The sequence below is a fragment of the Melanotaenia boesemani genome, chromosome 24, assembly GCF_017639745.1.
Source record: "Melanotaenia boesemani isolate fMelBoe1 chromosome 24, fMelBoe1.pri, whole genome shotgun sequence".
Taxonomy (NCBI): Eukaryota; Metazoa; Chordata; class Actinopteri; order Atheriniformes; family Melanotaeniidae; genus Melanotaenia; species Melanotaenia boesemani.
In genome coordinates, this window is record NC_055705.1 from 18,833,467 (window position 1) to 18,860,263 (window position 26,797).

Consider the following 26,797-nt stretch of genomic DNA (forward strand, 5'->3'; position numbering starts at 1 on the left):
TTTCAGGACTGGCCCTGACTTCAGACAGAGGCTTCTTCATGTCTGTTGCAATATGAACCAATATAGAAGCCAATCACATATATACACTAATACCCACATATAATTGCTTTGTATAATAACACTCAAAAAAATAACTTGCTCACTGAACATAATAAAATTATGGAAAGAATTTCCACCTAAATAAAATATGTTCATTTAGCGTTAAAAAGTTTTGCTGATCAAACTAAATGTAAATATGTTCGGTCAACATGATGTAATGGTGTTACTGTTACCTAATTATCATTGTTCAGTCCAACTAGAATTGTAAGGGTAAATCTAACGTATTTACCAAAGTAATATCTGGCATAATCTTCTTGGGCTATATAAACATTTATGATTTGATTAGGCACTACTTCATTTAATAGGGTAGCTACAACTACTTTTTAAAATAGTACAACTACAATACTTAATTGTGCAAATCCAACAACACAAAGTTAAGCTGATTCATCATATATGCTTTAGGCGAATATATTACCTTATCATATAAAAATGAGCCTAACAATAATATAAAAAATAAATACACATTTTTTAAAGAGTACTTGAGCGACTTAAACACCTTAACATAGTTTACTCCCAGTGTGTGTCACGTTTGGGGAAAAGAAAGACAAAACAAAATGAATTTGTTGCAATAAAACTTTATCGGAAAAGATAAACTGGCTTTCCAGCAGCTGCCACCAGTTAATTTCTCACATTCAACAGCAACATAAAATGTATTCATGTCAGTAAAAAAAAAAATCTACAGAAATTAAGACAGATAGCTTGGTAAACTATCTCTATTTCACTAATAAAGAGTGGCTTTTAAGTGCAACATGTATTCCTATACACGTTAAACCATTGTACATATACACCACACCATTCAACAATTAACCAGCATAAGGCATCTAGCTTTCTGATTACCAAAAACAAACTGACAAACAGTAGTCTCAGCTGACTACAAAGGTATGTGCAGAACATGGTCCTGACAATTCACTGCAAAGAAAAATGCTTCTGAATCTGAAAATTTGCTTCCAGAACACACAGCTTACCATTTTTTAAAAGCAAATACTCAAATGGCATCAAATGCCTTCCTATAGGAGCTGTAGGTCATACGGAGGATGACTAACGAGCTAATAGAGTTTTTAGTGCTTGATTTTTTTTTTGAAAAAATCTATTTCCATCAAGCTCCATGATGATCTTCTGCAAAGCTTCAAAGGTCTATCTCAGCTCAGGAGGATATCTGAGGTTAAGAGCGTATACAAGAGCGAAGAGCATCACCACAGCAAGTGGTACATTTCCCAACTCATCCAGAACTTGCACGCCCTCAAGGACGATATCTACATCTTCTGGATCATCATCCGGCTCTGCACCTTCTTTGCGAATGACATAGATTCTAAAAATTGTCTCCATCACTGCAGCTTCACAAGCCTCACCATCAGTGTTCTTCACAAAAAAGGAGGGAAAGAGATGATAAATAAAAAATACATTGAAACAATCATATTATAAACACTATATTTGTTTACAAATAGCAGAATAAGGGCAGGACAATTAATACTAAATTGCATACCTTGTACTCTTTTACAAGGTTTTCAGGCTCTTCATTCAGGTACAGACACAGGGCTTTGATGATGCACTCTCTTCTGACATCAATGGCATCAGTCTAAGTATGCACAGCAGACAATAAAAAAATAAAACCAGATTTTAAGTAGTTCTCACATACACAATACAACACTGAATGGGACATTTTTTTCAAATCCAATATATATATAATATTAGGTCGCTTTCTAATCTCAACTAAAGGAACATTCTACAATGTTGGTTAATAGTACAGTACAGTCCAAGCAAGACATTTAATCATGAAAATATGTTGAATAAAAGCAAGCCTGTGATGAAGTTTAAAATATTCAAGTTGTACAGTTTAACAGTTTTGTTTTCATCATCATACCTGGGTTATGGGTATCAGAATGCTCTTAATCTTTCTTCCTTGCATGCTGCCTTTCTTGCCAAGCACCTTCAGCAGGTTTGAAGAGTGAGCATCCACCATCGAGAAGAACTTTGACAGCAAACTGATGGTTGTAATCCTCTTAAATTCAGCAGTTAGCTTAAACAAAAGATACACAAAAACAGTTTACCCTTCATAGCATTGAAATGACCAACAAGTTCAACAATTGTCATATGTCACTAAAAATTGAGTTACAAGTAACATCAAAGGGTTGCCCATATTTTGTTTGGCTGATATGAAATAAAAGACATTAAGGCATATTCTATAAGAAGTGGATATGCGCTTTGCACCTACCTCACGTACACAGAAGACAGCCGGCCATCTGGTTTTGAAATCAGCAATCAAGGGTGCATCACGAATAACTTCTTGTCTTCTGTGTGCAAAGGTCTTGTCCATCATTGCTACCACTGTGCCCTCATTGTTCTTTTTTCTTATTTCTAAAAGAAGGGTTTCTCTCATCTTTTCAAGCGTCTCTGCAGATTCGCCAGATGGGTAGGTTGGAAACCTGACACTAGCAGATGACTCCCTTTTCCTGAACTCTTGGTGAAGGACACTGAACACTCTCACGGGAGGATAGCAAATGGATGTGGAGACACTTGTCAGATGACAAAGGATTCATGAAGTCAAATTTCTTGAATGATCTGAGAGAGAAAAGAGAGACAGAATTAAGGCAAAATCTGTTCTTGTTATGTGGTGACAACACATTGTCAGTAAGGGAGCTACAAATGTTAACAGCAACAGAATAAAGTAGAAACATTAGCATAGAAGCAGTTCAACATACATATACCTGTGCCACCACAGCCTCGGTCACATTGAACTCCAGCAAATAATAGTCCTTTGCATGTCAGAGCCAACGAGTGTACATAAACTATTTCAGAGGTTTTGTAAAGGAGTCCGTGCTTTTTAACTGTCGACCTCAGAATGCTGCTTAACGCGCCAAGCTAGCTATGTACCTTGCAGTCGGATTTGTTAATTCACCCAGTAACAAAAATCACATCTAAAACGCCAGAGAGTACAAAAACTAAGCGTTGATAACATTTCTGCACACCTACGCTTTCTGTTTAACCGATAAAACTTACCTTAATCCAAATTGTGAGAACTGTTGTCTGTTTCCCAGAGACGTTGGACTTCAAAGCTGTCAGAGGGAGACTCCTTATTAGGAATTTGCTCATTACTGCCACCTTCTGCTCTGGAGTTGTAAACGGAAGTGATTTGCAATCTGAACATATCAATCAATCAATCAAAACTTTATTTATAAAGCGCCTTTCGTACAAGATTGTGGCTCAAAGCGCCTTACATTTAAAAACATTCCCGTCCAATCACCCTCACCCCCCAACCCCCATACAGGCACACACACTCCTTCAGCCTAGGATAATTCAAAGTACATGATGCCAGGTGCAGATGGACAAATGAGGAAACCTCATCAGTAGGGGATCCATCTGCACCAAGGGTGGGACAGTATTCTGCCAAGTTTCTGCAACTGCAGGGACACAGGAGCACGGCAGCCCGGGAGACCTGGCTGAGACACCAGCCCCCACCGCCAAGACGTACGTCCCACCGCATCGATCAGCCACGGCCGGACACCACCCCCAGTACAGACGGACCCCCGTAGAGGAAACACTGGAAGGATCCAGAAACAATAAAAGGCAGTAAAAGAGCATTCAGTGTATAAAACGTCAGAAGTAATAAAACCAAATATTACGAAGCTAATTAAGACTTAAATAACTGAATATCAACTAAAAGCTAAGCTGAATAGATGGGTCTTCAACCGAGTCTTAAAAACATGAATGTTCTCTGCAACCCTGAGGTCCTCCGGCAGACTGTTCCACAGGTGAGGGCCGCGCCACTGGAACGACGCCTCCCAGTGGGTGTGTGTCCTGACCCTAGGAATGACTAAAAGTCTACTGCCGGAGGACCGCAGGGATCGCGAGGGTTCATAGGGTAAAAGCAGATCTGAGAGATAAGATGGTCCAAGACCATTAAGACATTTAAAAACTAATAAAATGACCTTAAAATCGATCCTGAAGCACACAGGGAGCCAATGCAGTGATCGTAAAATGGGTGTAATATGGGCCCGCCTTCTGGTCTTTGTCAGGACACGTGCTGCTGAATTCTGAAGAAGTTGTAAACCTGAGATGGTTTTTTGGGGAAGACCAGAAAGCAGGGCATTACAGTAGTCAATACGACTTGTGATAAAAGCATGCATAAGCGTCTCTGTGTTGGCCCGGGAGAGAATTGGGCGCACTCTGGCAATGTTTTTTAAATGATAAAAACCTATTTTGGTAATATTCTTAATATGGGGAATAAAAGTCAGCTCAGAGTCAAAAATCACGCCCAAGTTTTTTACTTGTGAAGATGGATTAAAAGACAATGATTGTAGTTTAGGTAAAAGTTTCTCTCTCTGGGCCTCAGGACCGATGACTAAAAACTCAGTTTTGGCCTGGTTAAGCTGGAGAAAGTTTTCTGCCATCCAGGATTTGATGTCCAAAATACAGTTAAAAAGAGCATCCATTGGCCTTGAGTCATCAGGAGACACGGAGATGTACAGCTGGGTGTCATCAGCATAGCTATGAAAGTTGACCCCATGTCTCCTGATGACCCCGCCAAGAGGGAGCATGTATAGATTAAAAAGCACTGGGCCCAAAACCGAACCCTGGGGCACACCACATGTGATCTCCCGGACCCTAGAGGAGTAGGTGTCCATGCTTACCATAAATGTCCTGTCTGTGAGGTATGAGGTGAACCACTTGTGAACTGTACCAGAGAGGCCGAGCTGCTTTAAACCAGATAAAAGAATAGTGTGGTCAACGGTATCAAAAGCAGCACTTAGATCCAGGAGAACCAACACTGTTGTCTTCTCTAAGTCATAATTTAATCTAAGATCATTTAAAATCTTAGAAAGGGCCGTCTCTGTGCTGTGGTTCACCCTAAACCCAGACTGAAATTTCTCAAGGACATTCTGTGTGTTTAAAAAATCAGCGAGCTGAATAAAAACTAGTTTCTCTAAAATGACAATGACAATGACAATTACGTTGCGTCAACATAAATTCTTCTCGTAAATTTGAAGTAGTTGCATATTATGTTGAATCTACATGATTTAAAAATGTTCAACCACAAAACATGATTTTATTTAATAAAACTTACAAGTTGGACTTAGATTAATGTAACAGACACCTAGTTTGGTTTTTTTGAGTGAATGCTTGTCCTTATTAGTAATAATTTATACTCATGTGGAAACAATATAAAGTACTCAATAGAATAACTGAACTTAATATATTGGCTTTGTTCTATTTATCACTGAATATCAGGTTTAAATTATTTGTAAATCAATGCACTCTGCTGTGTTGACATTTGCTTAGCATTTTAACTCTTTTTGGACATGGTTTGCAGAATGCTCATGGCCAGAGATTTTTATAAGCCCAGTGCGTCATCCTTGTGCAATTACTCATTGTTATTTTGACGATACCCTGGAGAAAGACTCAAGAATAAAGATCTCACTCTGCTGGGTCATTTCTTTTTTACTCTGCTTTAAAATGGAATTGCAATATTACCAATACATGTCATCATTTAGATATTCAGTACCATGATTGATTAAATCAATGGTCGTTATATATAGTTGTTTTATTTATTTATTTTATAAAATGTATAACTGGATTGTGATTTATTCTACCTTTGTCTCTTATCTAAAAAGGTTTAGATTATGTTGGAATGGGAGCTTATAGAGGTCAAATTAATTTAACTGTAATCAATGTATCACTTGTGTTGTGTATTTAAACCATTCACCCACAGCAGGTATTTAAGTGTGACATCTAATGGTGACCATGCTGGCCAAATGACTCACACTGAGCAATGTGAAATGTAGCTGCCTTCGAATCAGTGACATTTAAAATGAATTTAACTTTGGCAAGAGCAAGGGACAGTACATATGGCATAAAGGTTTTTGTAGAAAACAGTTCACGCTTGGTCTGATTTGTAATTTGCAACCTGTCAATGGCAAGTTGGAGGATGGAAAAAATGTAACTATTCTTAGTGTCATCAAAACACTGATTAGATTGTGCTTTCTTGCAAAATCAATATGCTTTTTTTAAGAAGTTGGGATCATATATCAGCCTTTCTGGTCACGTAAGATGTAAGAGTCATTGGTACATAGTGGGATGATAAGTTGTCAGGGTGACAAAAGGATAAAGGGGTCAGAGGGAAAGAAAAGAATCCAGTGAGAAAGAGTGCAATAAGCTAGAAGAAATAAAGTATTCAAGAAAGATAAGAAGGGTGGTCTGACTGAGGGCAAATGAATGAGAGAGTAAATTCAAATTAGGAGTGTTGTCTTACTGAGGAAATAAGGTTGAGGACAGAGTAAAAAAAAAAAACAATATCCATGATTTTGTTCTTTTAAAGGATCTTCAATATGGGAACTGTTAGCCAAACCCTGTGCCATAAATAAAGAAAAATGTGCATCTAACACCACATCAGAGTTATGCAGAAGGGCGTAGCTTCAGTATCGGTGGATTATTTTACAGGTGAATGAGTGGAGTTTGGAAGATGAGATTGAAGGTCATTAGAAATTGCACACTTATTCTCATAATAAAGACTATGCTAAAAATAAAACAAGATTGCTCAGAGGTCTCATGGGAGAGAACCACAGTATGAATATAGCATTACAATTACAGCTATGGAAGGAGGAAAGGTTAGAGAAACCAATCCATAAAGAGTATTGCCATTTCATTTCATTGACTTTTCTTGCATTGACTTTGGCTCAACTCTTGAAGAAAAAAAAGAAAAGAAAAAAAAAACAAAATAATGTCCCTAACCCCTCGTCTTAAAATAGGAATGGCTTCAAATTGAGTACAAGGAAATCTAAACCAAGAGTCAAAAGGACAGCTTTCTGCCTTCAAGACTTCAAAAGGACTTCCTGAATATAAACTTCTGCTGGATGTTATTATCAACTTTAGGGCAAGTTAGGATTTTAATATTAAATTTGTTCCAGATGGTCTTAAGATGTCTACAAAACCTACATGTCTTTCTTTTTTTTAAAAAGTTTATTCCCAAGTATTAGACCAGAACATCTACAGTTCTTTTGTAAAGAATGTGAATTGCTGGCAGGATGCGTTGGTCTAATGAAAAGAATTATTTCTTCTCATCCACTATTTCTCCCAGGTAACCAAAAACTCTGGTCCACTCACCCATTCACAGTAGTTCTTGGGGAAAGGGAAATAAAATTGCTGCATTGCTGTCTGATGATAAGAGCCACATCACATCACAAGCCATGGACGTCTGATTGTTCTTCTTTTTGGTTCCTTGGGCTAATTTTCTTCCTATACATTTCTATTGATGTATCATATTCTGTGAATATTTAAAGAGTTAAGGCAGTAGTGCTATAATAGAAGTTATTTTCTACAAGGGAAGGAAGGTTCAGAGGGGGCACTTTGTGTCCCTTCCAGATTTCATGCTTCAACTTTTACTGCCACTCTTTTTTATATGTAAAAAGTCCACAATTAGGCTATTACAAAATGTTCCCACCATCTTTTAATTATGAGTTTAATTCATCTTCAAACAGAGTCAGAAAGAAGAATACAATAGGAGTCGAAAACCAATGAAAGCATGTAGCAAAAAGAGCAAATACATGTAGGATACAGCATTATGAAATTGATTTATCTCATGTTCCTGTAGTATCCAATGAATTATTCTGTTAAGAAACAACGAGGAAGAGAGAGGGTGGCCATTAATGGACGCTGACGAAGGGTATTTTTTTATACACCTAGTCTTTTTGTCTTTTTGCCTGTTCATGGATTCTCACTCATCCTCCTTAATGCTGCCCCTCTATGGCGTTATTATTGTGCCACATTCTTGAGCGTACAGGGGGCCGTTCTGAGAGCAGACAAATATATTTTGGAAGCACATCAGTTACATTTTGAGCAAAACGTATTTTTGCTGAAAGAAAAATCCAATCTGAACAAACAAAAATTAATTCAGTGCACACAAAATGCAGACTCGCCACGATTAAAACAAACAAAAAAAAAGATTCTCAGTTTCATTTATCTGCTCTCTCGGTATTCTCTCCTCTGCGCGCTGACACGCGCCTGCGTGCTTGCTCGCAGTGCAGCACTGCTGCTCTCAGTTCTGTCAACACGCTCGCTCAATTCGCTGCAGCGCTAGAAATGTGCCACAATTCCAACCAATCACAAGCCTCGAAGCAAGTCATCCTGATTGGCTGCTTCGCAGCTTTCCAACAACACTGTAAAAGGTGGATTCCGGGGCCACTGGCGGCATCCTAAATCAAGAGGAGTTAGTATTACGTTTTTGGTTAGTTTTATATTTTTAATATTATTACATTTCTCTACGTCATACGGAAGACCTCCTGGTGATTTACCCTCGTGTTGACTAACACAGTCCCATTTACTCCGGCCTGACATACAGGGAAACTGGTCATCGTTCCTTGATGTTGCCAGGCCACTTGTTGCAGGACATGTGCGAAGCAAATCAGCAACAAGAAAACTTCACATCACAGCCACATGTAAGTAGTAGTTCATTTAGCTTGGTCTAGTTTTTTGTATTTGTTTTTGTGATAGTAAGATTAGCCTATTTTCTCCTGTCAGTGAGCTTGTCGGCTAGCTAGCATCTTTTCACTGCCTAATTCAGTGAGTAACAAACGTAGCTTAGATTGCTATAACAGTTTTTCAGCCATGCTAACGACAAAAGTTGAGACTGATGCTTTTCTCTGGAATCATACCAATCAGAACAGTTTGTGAAAATCTTAGTTACTACAAATATTAAGAAAATAGGTTTGAATAGCTAAAGTAATGCCATTTAAGGAAAGGCTTTCACAACAGCCTCTTGTCTTGGATTTTTAGTTTATTCTCAGAATTACTGTGGTTTTCTGCTAGGCTGAACTACAGTCTCTCTTTGGCTAAATTGAGCTCCATTGTAAGGCAAGACAGTTTATTTATATACCACATTTCATGTACAGGACAATTCAAAGTGTACTTATACTTTTCCTAGGTGATGCTGCGACATCAAATGATGGAGAGACTTCTCAACAAACTGGAATCTGCTCTGAACCAGCAGCCACTTAATTTGGATTACTTGGAATTCCTGACACGCCATGAACTTATTTTGTTTGAGTCATTTTCAGAGCAGATAGGCAATGTGTCAGAGATTACAGAAGCAATCCAGCATCTCCATCTTTTGGTCCAGGCTGACATAAATGCCAGCAGCATACACATTGTGGAACATGAAACAGAAGTCGGTCCGGGTCCTGGTCCCCCAAAAATCATAATAGAGAAAGAAAAATTAAAAAGTTTGTTGGACACACATTTGCCAGTTTCCTGCATTGCTAAATGTCTTGGTGTTTCAAGAAGGACTGTTTACAGGAGGATGCAAGAATTTGACTTATCTGTGAGGGGATCATACAGCACAATGACTGACCAAGAGCTTGACAATGTCATATCAGCCATCAAAGGTCAAATGCCAAATGCTGGTTACCGAATGGTTCGAGGGCATTTGGTCTCCATGGGTCTTCGTGTTCAGTGGTGGAGAATGATGGCTTCAATGCATCGAACTGATGCCATTGGCATATTCTCACGGATAACACAACTTGGGTGTGTGGTACGAAGAAGTTACTCTGTGCGAGGCCCTCTCTCTCTTGTTCATATAGACACGAACCACAAACTAATAAGGTAAGTTAGTTTGCTTATTTAGATTTCCAGCACAGCTGAAAGATTAGAGGAAGGTCATACTTAAATGAACTCATCAAGACACTGAAAATAATGATTTGAACAATTACTTTTTAGTTTTTTACAGGTCCATGAAATATTAGTGACTATTTTTGGCAATGCAGTGTATCAATGCTGATATTAAAAAGCCTGTGTCAGGGCACATACATTTTAAAATACATATGCTTGTGTGTTCAAAAGAAGTGTCTTCTAAAGAGAAAGATTTATGGTTTAAGCTAACGGCATCTCATGCAAAGATTATCTTTGTAAATTTGTTTTTTAATTGTCTTGAACAGGTACAACATTGTTGTCTTTGGTGGAGTGGACGGCTATTCAAGAAAGGTAATTTTTTGCTGTCAAATTTACAAGTTTGATAATTTCATGTGTTTGGGCATCACAATTGAGATCATTATTTATTTAAAATGCTAAATTCAGCATGTAGACTTTGGTGATTTAAACACAATTGTTCTGAACAGCTTCGACTGAAGGATAAAAAAAAACACACTGATCATTTAATGCAAACACTGATCATTCCAGCATTAGCTGAAAGCAGACTGAAAATTGTTCATGCTGTTTTACTACAGATCTTGTACTTGGATGCTGCAAATAACAACAGAGCAAAAACTGCATTTACATATTTCTTGAGATCGGTCCAGCTTCATGGCTTACCATCAAGGTATTTTGCCCTGAGTCAAAGTTAGATAATAGCAACAAGTTGTGATTCATTTGTTAAAAAACCAAAAGTTATACCAATCTGTTTTCATTAGGGTAAGGGCAGATCAAGGTGTTGAAAACGTTGACATTGCACAATTCATGTTTGCAACACGAGGAACAGGGCGAGCAAGCTTCATCTCAGGAAAGAGTGTACATAATCAGAGGTTAGTCTCTTTTTGGAAAATTAAACTGCATTTATTAAAAGTAAGCCAGTGGTCGGATTGTTTCTGTAAAAAAAAATTATAATTCAGAAATTACTTAATTATGCTTCATTTCAGAGTAGAACGACTTTGGCGTGATGTTTGGGTTGCTGTCACGAGCAAGTACCATGACATTCTTCACTCACTGGAGGAGGATGGTCTGCTTGATATTTCTGATACTGTTCATCTCTTTGGTGTCCATTACATCTTTGTTCCTCGGCTCCATGCAGATCTTGAGATCTTTACTGCAGGGTGGAATAATCACCCTCTACGTACAGAAGAAGGTCTCACTCCTGAGCAGATGTGGTGCATGGGACATCTACAAGATCTAGACGAGGGGGAGAGACTTGAGGTATGAGATCATTTACAGAGGCCAAAACCATTGGCATTAAGTCACAGGCTCAAAAATGTGGAATGTGACACAATTAAACTTTCACAATTAAGACTAATGGATAAAACCCACATGCACTTTAAAATAATCTGAGTTCATCAGCTAGTTAAGGAATTAATCATATTTTTCAACATCACTTTTTCCTGTCTATAGTTCACAATGCTTGTGGGGAATGTGTGCAATACATTTCTTAAAAGAAAAAGACACCCACACAATCACTACCCCTATTAATGTGGGAAGTTACTAGTTATTTGAAATCATATATTTACACAGTGAGGCCAAAAAATGTGTCAACAATTTCTATTTATTGCCAAAGGTAAACACAGCTATCAAGGAATTTAAACACAATGACCAAGGACCGGGTCCTAACCAAGTTTAATATTCTTTTGAAGGACCTCCAAGATCCTGCCATTGACTGGGAAAGTGCTGTACTGTGTGAAGATTCCCACGGCGCAGTTGTGATCCCTGAGCTTGAGTGTCCACTGCATGAGGAAGCTCTGGAAGAACTTCAAAGAAACATCAATCCTCTGGAGCGCTCTCAGACACATGGCCGCGACTTGTACATACGATTCCTACATCTGATGTCAAACTAACAATGACATTTAAACATTAACTTAAAATCAACACATTGGCTGAGGAAAAAAATTCTAAAATGGACTTTACAAAATACTCTTGATGACCTAAACCCATAAAAGCATGGTACTGTACATTGTTAGGTTTCAGTAGGATGTTCTACTAACAGGAACAACTGTTGTGACGTTGCCAATGGAAACATCAACACGATAGTTTGTATTTTTACAGGTACTACAAAGGAATAAAAACAAACTTGTACACTTCTGAAACAGGTGCAATCAATATGAAACCTAAAATACATCAAAACTGTTTTTTTTTCCTTTGGGCAGTTTGATTATTAATACAGTTTAAACTAAAATCCCAACCAAGATGGGGGTCAAAATTAATATTTTTTTCACTTGATACACTCAAGAGAATAAAGTAAGGACACTTCAAAGTGCTGAAAAAAATGTAAAATAAAGTGCTAACAAATAACTCTTTTCTTTTGTCTTTTTAAAACAGCTTTGAACATATTCCAACAGCAGCTGTTTAGGAAAAGCCTTAATTAATTTTTCATCAAAACCTTGTTTGTAACTAAACTCTGTGGAATCCTCCACCATATCTAACTGCTTCACTCATGAGTTTTCTAAAGTCATCATACGTGTTTAAATGTTGTACTGGAAAAGTGACAGTATGAGTGCATGCACTCACAACTGGGTAACAGATGATGTGATCTCCAAGTCGCTGTTGGCATTGATGGTCAAAGTTACATGTTATTTTGAAATGTCTCTTTTCATCTGGCAGTATGGGAATGTGGGACTGCCCCGTCATCCACTGGAGCACATGATGGACTTTAAGGGAATCCACCTCCTCACCTGCTGATTCTCCTTCACCATCTGTAATGTGTAAAATATTAAATAAAAATGTCAAAACTTTTTTTTTTATTAAAAACTCCTTAATATCCAAGGTTTTGTACTCTATATAAAACAATTTAACCATCAAATGTTACTCGAGCATCTTGCCTTGTACCTGCTGGGATAGGCTCCAGCCCCCTGCAACCCTAAATTGGAATAAGTGGATTTAGGGATGAAATGTGTAGTAACATTGTACCTCTGATGTCAAGCTCCTGCAAGTAATCTTGCAAAAAGTTTATGATCTTCCTCTCTGTCCTCTCCTTTGATGTTCCCTTCTCACTGAATTGTGGCTTGCAGTTCATCATCATGAAATCAGCATCTGGCTATAAGTTAATGCAGGTTAGTTAACTGTCAAAACTATAAGAAAACTTAATAAATAATACATAATTCAGATTAGAAGATAGTCTACTAGGTCTAAGTGGAACATTTCAAGTGAGTACTTACTTTGATGATCTTCCCAGGAACAAAGAGACCATGGCAAGCTTCCCGGTTTGTAGACATCAAGTTCAGGAGACCATACAGTTCCATACCCTTTCTCAGTTGTTGCAGCATTGGAATCAGTCTCGTTGTGGAGTGGAGGACAATAGCCCTTAGAAGAAAAGCACAAAAATCAAAAACAATTTCCACAAATTGAAATGTTTAAAATCCCTTTTTTGTCCCCTCTTTACCGAATGATGCTTTCTTTTCTATCATGTGTGATCTTGCTGGTATATCCACAGCTTATAATTTCATCAGCCCACAGAAGCAGAGTCTGTGTATCTGCTGCATTTTCAACCTATAAAGTTCAGTGATGGGGTAGAAAACCAAACACACACACATAATTTACATTACATAAATACACTACCACTCAAAAGTTTGGGATCACTTTGCCATAGGATTTAACAGGGAAGTGATCCCATATATATATATATATATATATATATATATATATATATATATATATGAATTAATAAATGAATGGCAATGTTATGAGGCTGCTCACCCTGCTGATGAGTGTGGAAGATTCGTGATCTGCCACATCGTCTGTTGAAAGAGAGCTGAAATCCACTTCCCCAGTGCAGAGGAAATTGTAACCCCACTCTTTAAAAAAAGCTGGAGCCGGACCACCTTGAGCAAGACTGACAGACATGATTTCACCGATAGTTCTGCAAAAAATACATGTAAATTAAGATTTTTTTGAAAGAGTATTCAACTTTAGACACTGCAATCAGTACAATCTTGTGCACTAAATTGTAACCAACCTGAAATTTTCATTGTCAAGGTCTGATAGAGAGTACCTGGGGTTTTTACCTTGGTTCCCAGGTCCCTCAAAGAATCTGCGTTCAATACCTGAAATCATATCTAAGGCACATAACGAGTACCCAGTTTTAAGTGATCTGCAGTTGAATAGATTCAACAGATGAACACTGCCAGTGATTAACTTACCAGTCAAAAACTCCTTCTTAAGTGCACCTGTATCAATGCCCGCCTCACCAATGAACACCACTTTTAAGACACTAGCAGGAGATGCATCTGTCTGGAAGGCCTTCCCTGTCCACACAAAGTTTAAATTCTGTTGTGGTGTCAACTTGTTGTTCAAGGGCGCATAATACATCTTCTATGCTTAAAGGGGAAAAAAAAGAGAAAAAAGCTTAGTTATACAATCTGAAACAAAACGGAACTTATTGAAACACATACATTGAACAACCTCTGAAAACAATTACAGTTTTGTATTAGAAACTATGCATTTAGTTTAAAACAAACCTTTTGGTTGGGCATGCTAGAGTTTCATCAAATGGGGATGGATTGTTTTCATTTGCTGCAGACCCAGCATTTTCAAAACTGTAAACAAAACTATTTTCAATAACTGAAGACTTGATGTGCATCACTCCATTTTAAAGGGTTATAAATGAGAAATTAGATTAAATTAGATTACCTCTCTCCACAAAGATCAGCATGAACTATGATCTCATTATCTGGAAATTCTTTTGTGCAAATTGGACAAACCACCTGAAAAACAAAGCTGATTACTGGTCCAGACTTGACTGTAGTTATTTTGAGTTCTTCCACTGTGCTTAGTGTACCTTGTCCCTGATCTCCACACTTTGTAACTCAGAGCACTGCAAACATACAAAGAAGTTAATCTCAATTTGTTTTTCTTTCTATAATTTCCATCATATACCAAATAAAACTTTTGGTTCTTACTTCATCACCAGTCTCATCGGAATAACTCATTCCTTTGCATGTCTTAATGTGTACAGCAAGCATTTGCAGCGGCATCACTTCATTGCACTGGTAACAAATCTTCTTTGGCATCTTCGAGAAGTGTTGTGAGTCTGGAGGCAAAGGAGATATGTCCAATGTCTCCTGCAGCGGCACTATGTAAAAAGTAGCTTTGCCACCTGCTGACACAGCTTTCAGAGCTTTAACAGAATATCCTTCTGCTTCTGGAGGAATTATTGTCAGTTTTCGTCGACCACTGCCACCTTGATTAATAGAGAAGGAAAATTAGCAACTTAAATCAGATTTCTTTTACCTCTAATGCTCACACATAGTAATAAGTGTAATATAAGTATTGATAAACAACAAAAACATGCTAACATTTTAAGGGGGATGTAATGACGCGGCTACCAGTAATACAAAAAAAAAACACAAAATGTTGATTGAACAAACCGGTTGCTTTATGTAAGAGCCATCCTCCACAAAGATTTTCCATTTTTGGAAATGTTTCTGTCAGTAGTCTTGAGATCTTATTTCACAATAAAGTAAAGAAAAAGAATACACCACAGTAAGGACATTGCTTAATAAAAGTGTCTTCCAGTCACTACCTTCAAAACTAAGCAAACCAACTGGACTGGCAACCATACCTCTGCATGGTCACCGTCATCTGGAAGGGACACCGTTTGCCGTCCCATGCCAGCTTGAAGGAGTTCAAGCTCCTCAGCTGGCATTGGAGTATGGGATGTGTTTTTTTGCAGCAGATAAAAATTCAGGGCGACGATCTTACTAGTTGTTTTAGCAAGCTGCTTGGTGGAAAGTAAGAGCCTCTTTTTACCACGGTTGAAGTTTGATTTGAAATATCCTGGAAAAGCTCTGTTGGATAAAAATGTTTTTTGAACATTACATGACTTGTCAGTGCTGTCCATCACAATTATAATAAAAGTGTTCTCTATTAAACAAAATAATTGTCAACATTTTATGTACAAATATACGTACATATAAAAATCTAACAAAATAAGATTGCACAAACCGTGACATTTCTTGCTGTACTGTTACATTTCTGGTCTCATGCTGTCCCAACACTGCTGAACTTGGAGAAGCATTTGAAGCCATGGTGTTGAGTAACAGAGATACTAGGTTTCTGGCCGCGGACTCCACCGCACCATGATCCTAAATCAGTCAAGCAGGTACAGAATCAATTTTAAAAAGCTAGAATTAATAATAAATAAATAAAACATGCTATGACCAATCACAACTACCACCAAGTTAGCTAGAAGTACTCAATATGCTAACATGTTAGCTATTAATAGTTCTGGTATTGAAATTTAATCAAATACACAAACAGATAATAAATTTATGCTAATCAATAAAAAGGGGGGGGGGGGGCTCACCTGACGCTGTGGTGTATTTGTGTTAATGTGTTCATTTTTTTCTTCCATGGTTTTGTTTAATTGTACATACTAAATGAAAATAACACCTGACTGGAGGGAAATAAAAAGAGTGAGGATAAAAACACAACATCTCTTTCATCTGTCAAAACAGTGTCAGTACTTGTCAAAGCTCTTTAAAAAAATTTTTTTAAACTGTAGCAAATCAATAATTACAAAAGCATCAGTCTCAACTTTTGTCGTTAGCATGGCTGAAAAACTGTTATAGCAATCTAAGCTACGTTTGTTACTCACTGAATTAGGCAGTGAAAAGATGCTAGCTAGCCGACAAGCTCACTGACAGGAGAAAATAGGCTAATCTTACTATCACAAAAACAAATACAAAAAACTAGACCAAGCTAAATGAACTACTACTTACATGTGGCTGTGATGTGAAGTTTTCTTGTTGCTGATTTGCTTCGCACATGTCCTGCAACAAGTGGCCTGGCAACATCAAGGAACGATGACCAGTTTCCCTGTATGTCAGGCCGGAGTAAATGGGACTGTGTTAGTCAACACGAGGGTAAATCACCAGGAGGTCTTCCGTATGACGTAGAGAAATGTAATAATATTAAAAATATAAAACTAACCAAAAACGTAATACTAACTCCTCTTGATTTAGGATGCCGCCAGTGGCCCCGGAATCCACCTTTTACAGTGTTGTTGGAAAGCTGCGAAGCAGCCAATCAGGATGACTTGCTTCGAGGCTTGTGATTGGTTGGAATTGTGGCACATTTCTAGCGCTGCAGCGAATTGAGCGAGCGTGTTGACAGAACTGAGAGCAGCAGTGCTGCACTGCGAGCAAGCACGCAGGCGCGTGTCAGCGCGCAGAGGAGAGAATACCGAGAGAGCAGATAAATGAAACTGAGAATCTTTTTTTTTGTTTGTTTTAATCGTGGCGAGTCTGCATTTTGTGTGCACTGAATTAATTTTTGTTTGTTCAGATTGGATTTTTCTTTCAGCAAAAATACGTTTTGCTCAAAATGTAACTGATGTGCTTCCAAAATATATTTGTCTGCTCTCAGAACGGCCCCCTGTACGCTCAAGAATGTGGCACAATAATAACGCCATACCCCTCTGTCCGATTATAACATGTACAGTTTAACAGAATACTAATCGAGCAAGTAAATGGTAACACGTTACTCTGAGTGAAGTTCAAGACCTCATCTAATTTGGTTTAGCATCCAAGTGGAACAGAGTTTAATAGATCTGCAGTACAACTGCTAGAATGCATTAAAAAAGACTGTTGTTACATGCATTTTACATGTATGTGTGCTGGGGTATGAAATAAATGGTGCATGGCAAAAAAAAAAAAAAAAAAAAAACTTTTATGTGACTTGTACTTCTAATGTATTGAAGCAGAAAGGTCTATGAATTAGGTTCCTGTGCAAAATCTGTTCACTAGCTTGTATCAGTCAAACAAATCCCAGTTAGGTCCCGAATATAACATCTATATTGCTTTTCCATTCAATGACATTGATTAATAATAATATAATTCTTATTTTAAGATATAGTGACCAACATCATTATGGTATAATACCTTACAGGATCTTTCCTCTCAGTTTTATGCCACAGTTGTAAGAGAACAATTTAGGTCTGGGCCTGGACCCAGTCTAGTTTATCCCAAGTACAAATCAGAACCGAACAAAAAATGCAACATCATATACAAGATACTGTGTCATGCATTAAAACACATATGAGGAAAACAAGAAAGTCATTTAACATAAGAAAGAAAGAACGCCAAAAAGAATGCCAAAAGGCAGGTCCGGTCGAGGGTAATGTGGAGCCCTAGGCTAACCTCAACTGTGGCGCCCTGATAGAAAAATCTTGTATTAACTGACACAACTACTCATCAGTCATGATTGTGATCAGAACTGTTTATACAGGACACTGTTATCTTTAGTGCCCCTGGGAGTGAATACAGTTGTAGAAACACATCAAAGGACTTTATTGTCTTCCTCTGTGGTTGGTCAATATGGACCTCACTCCAGGGGTCCAGCACCAGAGGAAGAAAAACAACTGTTCCCAGGGGAATGAGCTATATAAAGATGTGTCCTGAGACAGGACTTTAGTTCTAACATTGTCAGCTGACCTGTGTTTTAACTTTTCTTCTGCTTATGTTTTGAACTCCAGTGATCGCAGTAAACGGCCATGTCTTCACCAATCTGAGTGTCTGTCATTAATGTGAGGAATTTTCCTAACACGCCCCAAAAACAAAATATGTAATTAATACACACATTATGTTTTTTTTTTTTTTTACCTGAAAGCCCAGCAGCAACGAGACGTCGAGTTTTTGTATTGATCTGACATACTTTAAAAGTGCATTTAAACTTTTAAACATACTATCTCTTACAGTTCAGTTTTATCATATGAATTACTAATTATTGAAAGTAAAGCACAATGATGATGATATTTTACTGGATAATGCTGCTCGCATAAGTAAAAAAGTTTGTAGTTTGGTAATTGCTTAAAATATTCATGATGAAAAATGTTGCATCGTCATTCATTTATTATGGTCCACATACAGTTTCTCTCTAGGACTCATCACCTTGTGATATTAACATTGCTGTGGTTTAAATGATCTCACTCTTGGTTTAATTTGTGTTCTAAAACTAAACCAAATTCACTTGTTATTTAACAAGTTCAAACCTTGTGAAATATCACATGATGAAAAAAATATGACCACATCATGGATTGAGTAAAAGTACACATCACTGGATTTGAAACAGTGGGCCAAGGACACCATCAACCAGGGCGAGGGAACCTTCATGTGTGAACCTGGTAGTCTCTCCCCCAAAGACCATCGAATTGCAGGAGCGTGGCCGACCTGGTGGATTTGTCCAGTCCGTCAGGTTTGCCAAGCCTAGTTATAACAAACTACACATCACATCTGTCGGATGACATTACTGATGAAAACTACGATGACACTGGAAACATATCAACGATCAAATATCAAACATCTTGAACCATAACATTGTAAAAAGAAACTGTGAATACAATATTGATCATGTATTTTAATAAGGTCTATAAATATTTTTTTATAGCTGTATCAAACAAATCAATGGTTTTTAATTTCCCTTTAATTTCCTAGTGTAAACTTCATAAACTAGTGTAAACTTCATAAAACTAGCTGTACTAAATGTTAGATCTCTGTCCAACAAGTCACTGTTAGTTAATGACTTCATCATTTCTCACAGTTTAGATTTTCTTTTTCTGACAGAAACATGGTTAACAGAAGACACAAGTGCTACAGTTCTTAATGAAACAGCACCCCCTCATTTTAGTTTTATGAATAAATGTCGAAACGGGAGGAAAGGGGGAGGAGAAGCTGCCTTATTTAAAGATTCATTCCAGTGTAAAGAAATTTCATTTGGTGATTTTACTTCTTTTGAATATCTTAGTTTTATTTTAAGGGGCATTCCTAAAATCCTATTTCTAATCATCTACAGACGTCCAGGACACTGTGTAAATTTTATTGATGAATTTTCTGAATTATTGTCGGTTATCTCTACTGATTTTAACCATTTCATCTTAACTGGGGATTTTAACATTCACATAGATAACATGACGGATGGTAATGTCAAGGAATTTTGTTCCATATTGGACATGTTTGGTTTGTGGCAACATGTAACAGAACCGACCCACATTCGAGGTCACATTCTGGACCTGGTTATTTCAAAGGGTGTGGAAATTTTTTCTGTAGCTGTCACTGACTTGGCCTTGTCTGACCATTTTTGTATTTTGTTTGATTTACTAATCACTCAGAATGTTCAACCAACCTGCTTCTCCGTTAGGAAGAGGTACATTAATGAAAGAACAAGTGCTAAGTTTGTGGAGGCCATAGCTATGTTACCAACAACCAGTGCAGAGTCAGTTGATGGACTCCTGGATCATTTCAATCTGAAAATCTTGAATGTAATGGATGCTGTTGCACCAATAAGAATCAAGAGCAACTTGAGCAAACAGAAAACACCATGGAGAAACACCACTGTGGTTACCAGCCTAAAAAGAGAATGCAGAAAATCTGAGCGGAAATGGCGGAAAAATAAACTTCAAATTCACTATGAGCTGTACAAACAAAGCCTGCGTAACTATAACAAAGAGCTGTGCAAGGCCAGAGAGCTGCATTTATCTGAAATGATTAACAGGAATGTCAACAATTCTCGCACTCTGTTTGCTATGACTGAAAAACTTACTAATCCTCCTAAACAGATAAGCCCAGAGCTCCTTTCCACTGAGAAATGCAACCAATTTGCAAACTTTTTTAGCCAAAAAATTAAAACAATTAGGCAAAATATTAATTCCACACAGTCAAACAAGAAAATTAGTCTGTGCCTAAAACCAGGAAACAATTCTGCTGTCATGTCGCAATTTAAAATGGTGAATTTAAAAGTCCTACAAGAAACAGTTTGACATTTGAAATCAACAACATGCACTCTGGACATGATACCATCCGACTTTTTAAAAACAGTTTTTACCTCAGTAGAAAGTGATCTCCTACTGATAGTTAACAGCTCACTGGCATCAGGCATTTTTCCCAAGTCACTAAAGATCGCTGCTATTAAGCCACTCCTAAAGAAAAGGACTCTAGACGCCTCTATAATGAACAACTATAGACCTGTCTCTAACCTCTCTTTTATTTCCAAGATTATTGAAAAAGTTGTATTTCACCAGCTTCATGACTTTTTAAATGAAAGTGGAAATCTTGATAAATTTCAGTCCGGCTTCCGACCTCATCACAGCACTGAAACAGCTCTGGTCAAAGTGTTAAATGACATTAGGTTGAATACCGATTCTGGTCAAGTATCAGTCCTGGTTCTGTTGGATCTCAGTGCTGCGTTTGATACTGTAGATCACAGAATCCTGTTGCATAGGCTGGAAAACTGGGTTGGACTTTCTGGAGCGGTCCTTAACTGGTTCAGGTCCTATTTAGAAGGCCGGAGTTATTTTGTTACGATCGGCAGCTATGAATCCGAGCGAGTGGCCATGACTTGTGGACTCCCCCAGGGGTCAGTCCTTGGACCTCTTCTGTTCAACTTGTATATGCTCCCTTTGGGTCAAATATTACAGAACTATAGCATTAGTTATCAAAGTTATGCAGATGATACACAACTTTATGTGTCTCTGTCACCAGATGACTGCAGTCCAATAGACTTAATGTGTCAGTGTCTGGAGCAAATAAACACCTGGATGAGGGAGAATTTTCTACAATTAAATGAAGACAAAACTGAGATTATTCTGTTTGGTAGCAAAGACAAGAGGGTCAGCATTGGCAAACACCTGGAGACTCGGGCTTTTAAAATCACCAACCAAGTTCGTAACCTGGGAGTATCGATAGACTCAGATCTGACTTTCAGCTGCCACATCAAAGCTGTCACTAAGACAGCTTTTTACCAGCTCAGAAACATCAACAGAATTAAAAATTTAGTTTCCCAGAAAGACCAAGAGAAACTCATCCATGCATTCATCTCCAGTAGGCTGGATTACTGTAATGGTCTTTTAACAGGACTTCCTAAAAAGAGCATTAAACATCTGCAGCTCATCCAGAACGCTGCTGCTAGAGTTTTAAGCAGGACTAAGAGATCTGAACACATCACACCAGTTTTGAAATCTTTACACTGGCTTCCAGTCAGTCACAGAATAGATTTTAAAACCCTTCTGCTTGTTTACAAATCCCAGAATGGTTTAGGCCCAGAATACATCTGTGATATGTTCAGAGAATATAAACTTAGCAGAACTCTTAGATCCAAAGACTCTGGTCAACTAGTCCAGACCAGAGTCCAGACTAAACATGGAGAAGCAGCATTTAGCTGTTATGCTGCAAACAAATGGAACAAACTGCCAGTGGAGTTTAAACTTTCCCCAAATGTAGACATTTTTAAATCCAGGTTAAAAACATTTCTTTTCTCATGTGCCTATGCATGAAATCTGCACGGTAACTTTTTTTTTTTTTTTTTTTTTTTTTTTTAACTTATCTTGCTTTTAATCATTTTAATGTAATTTATTATTTTATTGTGATTATGTGTTGATTATGTGTTGATGCCTTTTACTATTTCTAAATATCTGTAATATCTTTGTTTTATGTAAAGCACTTTGAATTGTCCTGTACATGAAATGTGCTATACAAATAAACTGCCTTGCCTTGCCTTTTAAAACACTGATAAATTCATTCATTCATTCAGTTCATAGAGATGCTTGACCTAGGGCAAAAACCTGTTTTATTTCTCACTTTGCATCCTTTTAAGCCTTGAAAAGCTTACCACCACACACAATCTATATTGCATTTAATCTTACACCTGCGTCAGAGTGCCATTTAGTGCATATTCAAATGTTTCTGATAATCTGTGAGGAAGTCACTGGATGGTTGATTTGCATCTGTAGGGTTATACTTGGTTACTGTTTGACATTTCATTTTTTATATTCATCACCTAGCTATCATCCCAATATAATGAGAATTCTTGTCTCATAAAATAGTTGACGAGATGACATTCCCTTTGCATTGAAATATTTTTTTTCCATTCATGTGTACCGTAGTTCCCTCTGGGTGTCATTGCCAAAGGTGAGCCCCGCGGACATAAAAATGCCATCCTTAACACTTGCAGAAATGCCATTTTTTGGGGGGGAATGCCAGGGGAAGATTTTTAATTATAAATTGATCTGTGAAAATCTAAGGATCTGAGGTGTAATACAGCCGTGGGGAAAAAGTGATTGCCGTGAGCAACAAAAGGAGGCAGGAAAGAATTTTGGCTGTGGGGTATATAACAGCAAGGCTGCCAAAAGAAAAAAAAAAAAAAAGAAAATGGAACAAATTTCCAAGGCTTTAAAAGTGTCTGCAGGGTTCAGTTGTTAGAAAATGTTCATATTTTTTTACTTTTAGTTCAAAGACTTTAAGCCTTAATTCACTGAATGACAGGATGCTGACATTGTTAGTTAACAAACCTTGGACATTTGAACTTCAGAGAAATCATACTATGATGTGTATGAAAACACATTTTCTGACAAAAAAAGGGTGAAGTAGAAATGTAATAGTGGGACATGTGGTGATGAACTGTGTTTCTAACTGGCAGCACTTCCTGCCAGAATCATAAACCCTTTGGCGAAAGCCGTGCTTATCATGCATTCCAGTTGTCTTCGGATTTCATTTTCTGAAGAAATTTTTTCCCAGAAATGACAAAGTGACCTCATTTTCCCAAATAGAGAACTTAAAAGTTGCAAAGGACCCTGAAATTCCAGATTTAAAGATCGCTGTGCCCAGTACCACCTGGTTGTTCATTGTTATTCATTAAATTTATATCTTTTATATTTACTGTTAGATCAATACGTGTTGTTCATTAATCATTATCACCAAAATTGGCTGGTATTCTTATGGTGCCAATTTATACTATTGATTTGTGATTTTCAAGTTTTATACGGCGTAATTGTGGATGCTCCCAAATTTTGGGAGCATCCATTTTTTCGTAGTTGATGTATCAGGAATCCCATTAAGTGGTAATGTGGTTGCCTACTCTTAGAGACTGGGAATTATGAGATAACTGGAACACACCATTATCACCATTAGCTGCTGCAAGCTAATGGTGATACGTACCAGTACACAAAGTCTGCTTCTTGAATAAGTCCTTAATACCATATTTTATACACACACATATATATATATATATGTGTGTGTGTGTGTGTGTGTATAAAGGTGTTTAAAAATCAGTATGAGTGCTAACTTAAGCTCATTAGCATAGTTAGCATTTAACTAATAACCAGCAGCTAAAATGTGTGGGAGCTGCCCACACCTCTGATTTTCTTATGCCCTCATGCCTAAACTAATGTCACAACAAGTAAGGGCAGCCTACCAGTGCAAAGCCTGTCACACAGCAACATACACTATTGAGCGGTATATTATAAACCTTAATCAGGTAAGAGCAAGTAAAAAGTGGACGCAAAACTCAAATAAAAGTGTAAAAAAATCACTGCCAAAATCAGGTTTTCAAATTAACTCTCATTAGTTTTGTGGCTTTCCACCACATTTCCCCCATTGTTCTTTGAGCAATTCTTCAGTTTAATAACATAAAATTACAAAAATCAAACTTCAGTATCTGCAGAATCATAAAGCAACAGGAATCATGTGAACATTCACAAAGAAAGTTATGAACATTAGGACAAAATAGATTACTTTATTACTTGCCTTTCATACATTGTGTCTGAGAAAAGAGCTTAACCTCTTAAGAGAAAATAATACTGTTTACATTTCTTCCCGTCAGATGGGTGAGCTGTCACAGTCACTGCCTCTAGGCTACAATTATACAATTCATTGTATAGTAACCATAGCCAAAGCTAAACTTGTTCACAGCTGTCAAGATTATTGCACAGTAAATGTTCCATCTGTTTACCTTGGATTGTCAAAAATATTGTTGTAAGTGGATAGAAGTTATTATATTTGACAGTCTCGCAACCTTTATGCAGCAGTAGCTTTGCTGTTAAGTCCTTGGAAACGTTTACAGAACAGACTGTCCTAACAGAAAACACTAATGATGATTTAAAAAAAAAAAAAAAACAGCTCAGGACATCATTACTCATTTACCTATACCTCCAATGCAGTAAGAGTCCATGAGCTACCTAAACAGAAACCTCACCCCCACCACAGCTTGTGCCCAATCTTTCCATATGTCAAGTAAAACATAAGTAGGCTTTGTCGCACCACCACATGTTCATATCAATAGTACCTTCACATATGGCTTATCACATGGACAATGATGCACCCCTATATATCTATAAAGCTGGGTTTTACAAGTTTAACTGATTACAGCACAGATGGTCTTTCTCATATTTTGCATGCAGAAACTAACAGAATTTTTTCTTTTCCAAAGAAGATGAAATTTGGACTTACCTGACCAGAAAACATGCCCACAGTCTTTCTGTCCATTTGAGATGAGCTCATCTCCAGAGAACTTAAGAATCAATATATGACTCCCTCACTGTATAATATTGTATCAAGTAGAATTACTGAATGAAGTGGTGGACTGTGTTCTGTTAAATTTGTTTTCCAACATACTTCAGAACCCTTGTGGGAGCATTGATTATTGTCGTTTGTCTATTTGCCACCTGAGAGCTCAAAGTTCATAAGACTCCTGGTGATTTCTTACTCGCTGAGAATTCCTTTAGACTCTGTTAATGTTTTCACAACATTATGGATGAAACCTGTTGAAAAACTAAAGTTTGGAACATATTGCTGATGGTCCAACAGACAATCTTCCTTGAAATACTAAACCGTTGGTGGATGCTGCACACCAGATTCTTTTTGAATGGTGTTAATAATATATTCTTAAATTTTGCCTGCCTCTCTTGTAGGATTTTACGAGTAAGTAGATCTTAGTGCAATAGTGATGCTCGGGTCGGGGTTCTTTCCGACCCGCGGGTCCCGTTTTTTTAAAAGAATTGGACCGCACCAAACCGCCCCGCACCTCTGCTTCTATTTTTTTAACCCGACCCGACCCGCCCCATTAAAACACAGGTTATGATATTGATGAATGCTTTTATTTAGTCTGAGAAAGGTGCATATGGTCTCCTAAATTGGCACTGGAAACTGGCAACACAAAATGTATTTTCATTTGAACGTTAAGCCTATAAACATAAATGGGCAAATAAATAAAGTGTTTTAAAGCGTTTAAGCGTTTAAGTGTTATAAAGCACATAGCCAATGCTGCTGCTGTTTTCTGCACTGATTACCTCGTTAAACCTGTCCCAAACCTGTGATTTAGCCATTTGACCCTCCTTCTTCTTTTTAAGGACGTAAACTCCCGAACGAATGTTATTCAACACTTCTTCTTCCATCTTTTGTTGCTTGTCTGCTTGGCGCTTTCTGCACGTAGCCTGCGTAGCCTACTACGCGCCTACGTGGACATTACGTTATAAAACGTGACCTGTGTTTAAATAACTGATAAATATTTTGTCTTACATATTATAGTAACAAAATGTAGTAACTGATTAAGGTCTTTATTTTCAGTTTGACAAAAAATAAAATTAATAGATAGAACTAGATATTTCAGAATAGTAAACCACACCAACCCGCCCCGCAGTGAAGCGAAAATTCTTTGACCCGCCCCAACCCGAACCGCGGGTAACCCGCGGCAACCACGGGTATCCCGCGGCAACCGCGGGTTAGGGGGCGGCCCGCGCATCACTATAGTGCAACATCATCACAGAGGTGCATGCGCAACTAAGGGGCAGATGGCAGCACTCAATCTGGTTTGTTTGTCAGAGCCATTCTCTAAAACAGGACAAGATGAATGGATCTTATTCAGGATTCTAACAGGAACCGCTTTTTTTTTTTACAAAAAAGGAAGATTTTCAATTTAGCCACGTAAAAGACTGGACTGGAGTGAGTTTGTGCAAGTCCTAAAGAAAGGAAAGTCTTTGCAATGCTCATTATTTCTTCAAACTACAGAAAATAATCATCTAGGTACTGCATTCAGACTTCTCCTTTTTAAAACTCAATGATGTTCTTCATGATGTGTGTCAGGCTATACAATTACTCACTTGTGCAAAGCTATTCAGTCAGTCTGGTACAGTGGCTGGAAATAAATAGAATGAGCACTGTTGATATCAATAAATCATTGCAGAGTGCTTAAAAATTTGCCATATTTAGTAACAATATAGGAATGTTAATTTTAAAATGCTGGAAAAATA

At 37.6% G+C, this 26,797-nt stretch overlaps 2 protein-coding genes and 2 long non-coding RNA genes across 4 annotated transcripts; 1 reads left to right on the forward strand and 3 right to left on the reverse strand.

The window, feature by feature from the left end:
- Positions 1-1,419: 1,419 nt before the first annotated feature.
- Positions 1,420-2,020, reverse strand: LOC121635812. Its single transcript, XR_006009544.1, has 3 exons — positions 1,961-2,020; positions 1,583-1,675; positions 1,420-1,458 (listed from the first exon to the last, which is right to left on the reverse strand). It is a non-coding gene; the product is annotated as an uncharacterized LOC121635812 (long non-coding RNA).
- On the reverse strand, positions 2,009-3,179 carry LOC121635813. The gene is made up of 3 exons (XR_006009545.1): positions 3,097-3,179; positions 2,312-2,658; positions 2,009-2,098 (listed from the first exon to the last, which is right to left on the reverse strand). It is a non-coding gene; the product is annotated as an uncharacterized LOC121635813 (long non-coding RNA).
- Positions 3,180-9,430: 6,251 nt separating this feature from the next.
- LOC121635511 lies at positions 9,431-11,668 on the forward strand. The gene is made up of 6 exons (XM_041978716.1): positions 9,431-9,690; positions 10,023-10,068; positions 10,311-10,402; positions 10,494-10,604; positions 10,719-10,992; positions 11,424-11,668. Exons 1-6 carry the CDS (start codon positions 9,431-9,433, stop codon positions 11,622-11,624), a joined length of 984 nt encoding a protein of 327 aa, XP_041834650.1. The 3' UTR covers positions 11,625-11,668.
- A 29-nt stretch (positions 11,669-11,697) lies between these two features.
- LOC121635199 (G2/M phase-specific E3 ubiquitin-protein ligase-like) lies at positions 11,698-16,122 on the reverse strand. The gene is made up of 12 exons (XM_041978283.1): positions 16,088-16,122; positions 15,727-15,866; positions 15,344-15,569; positions 15,150-15,225; positions 14,868-14,962; positions 13,923-14,004; positions 13,739-13,838; positions 13,480-13,642; positions 13,166-13,272; positions 12,942-13,086; positions 12,694-12,820; positions 11,698-12,479 (listed from the first exon to the last, which is right to left on the reverse strand). Exons 2-12 carry the CDS (start codon positions 15,807-15,809, stop codon positions 12,178-12,180), a joined length of 1,506 nt encoding a protein of 501 aa, XP_041834217.1. The 5' UTR covers positions 15,810-15,866; positions 16,088-16,122; the 3' UTR covers positions 11,698-12,177.
- Positions 16,123-26,797: the final 10,675 nt, after the last annotated feature.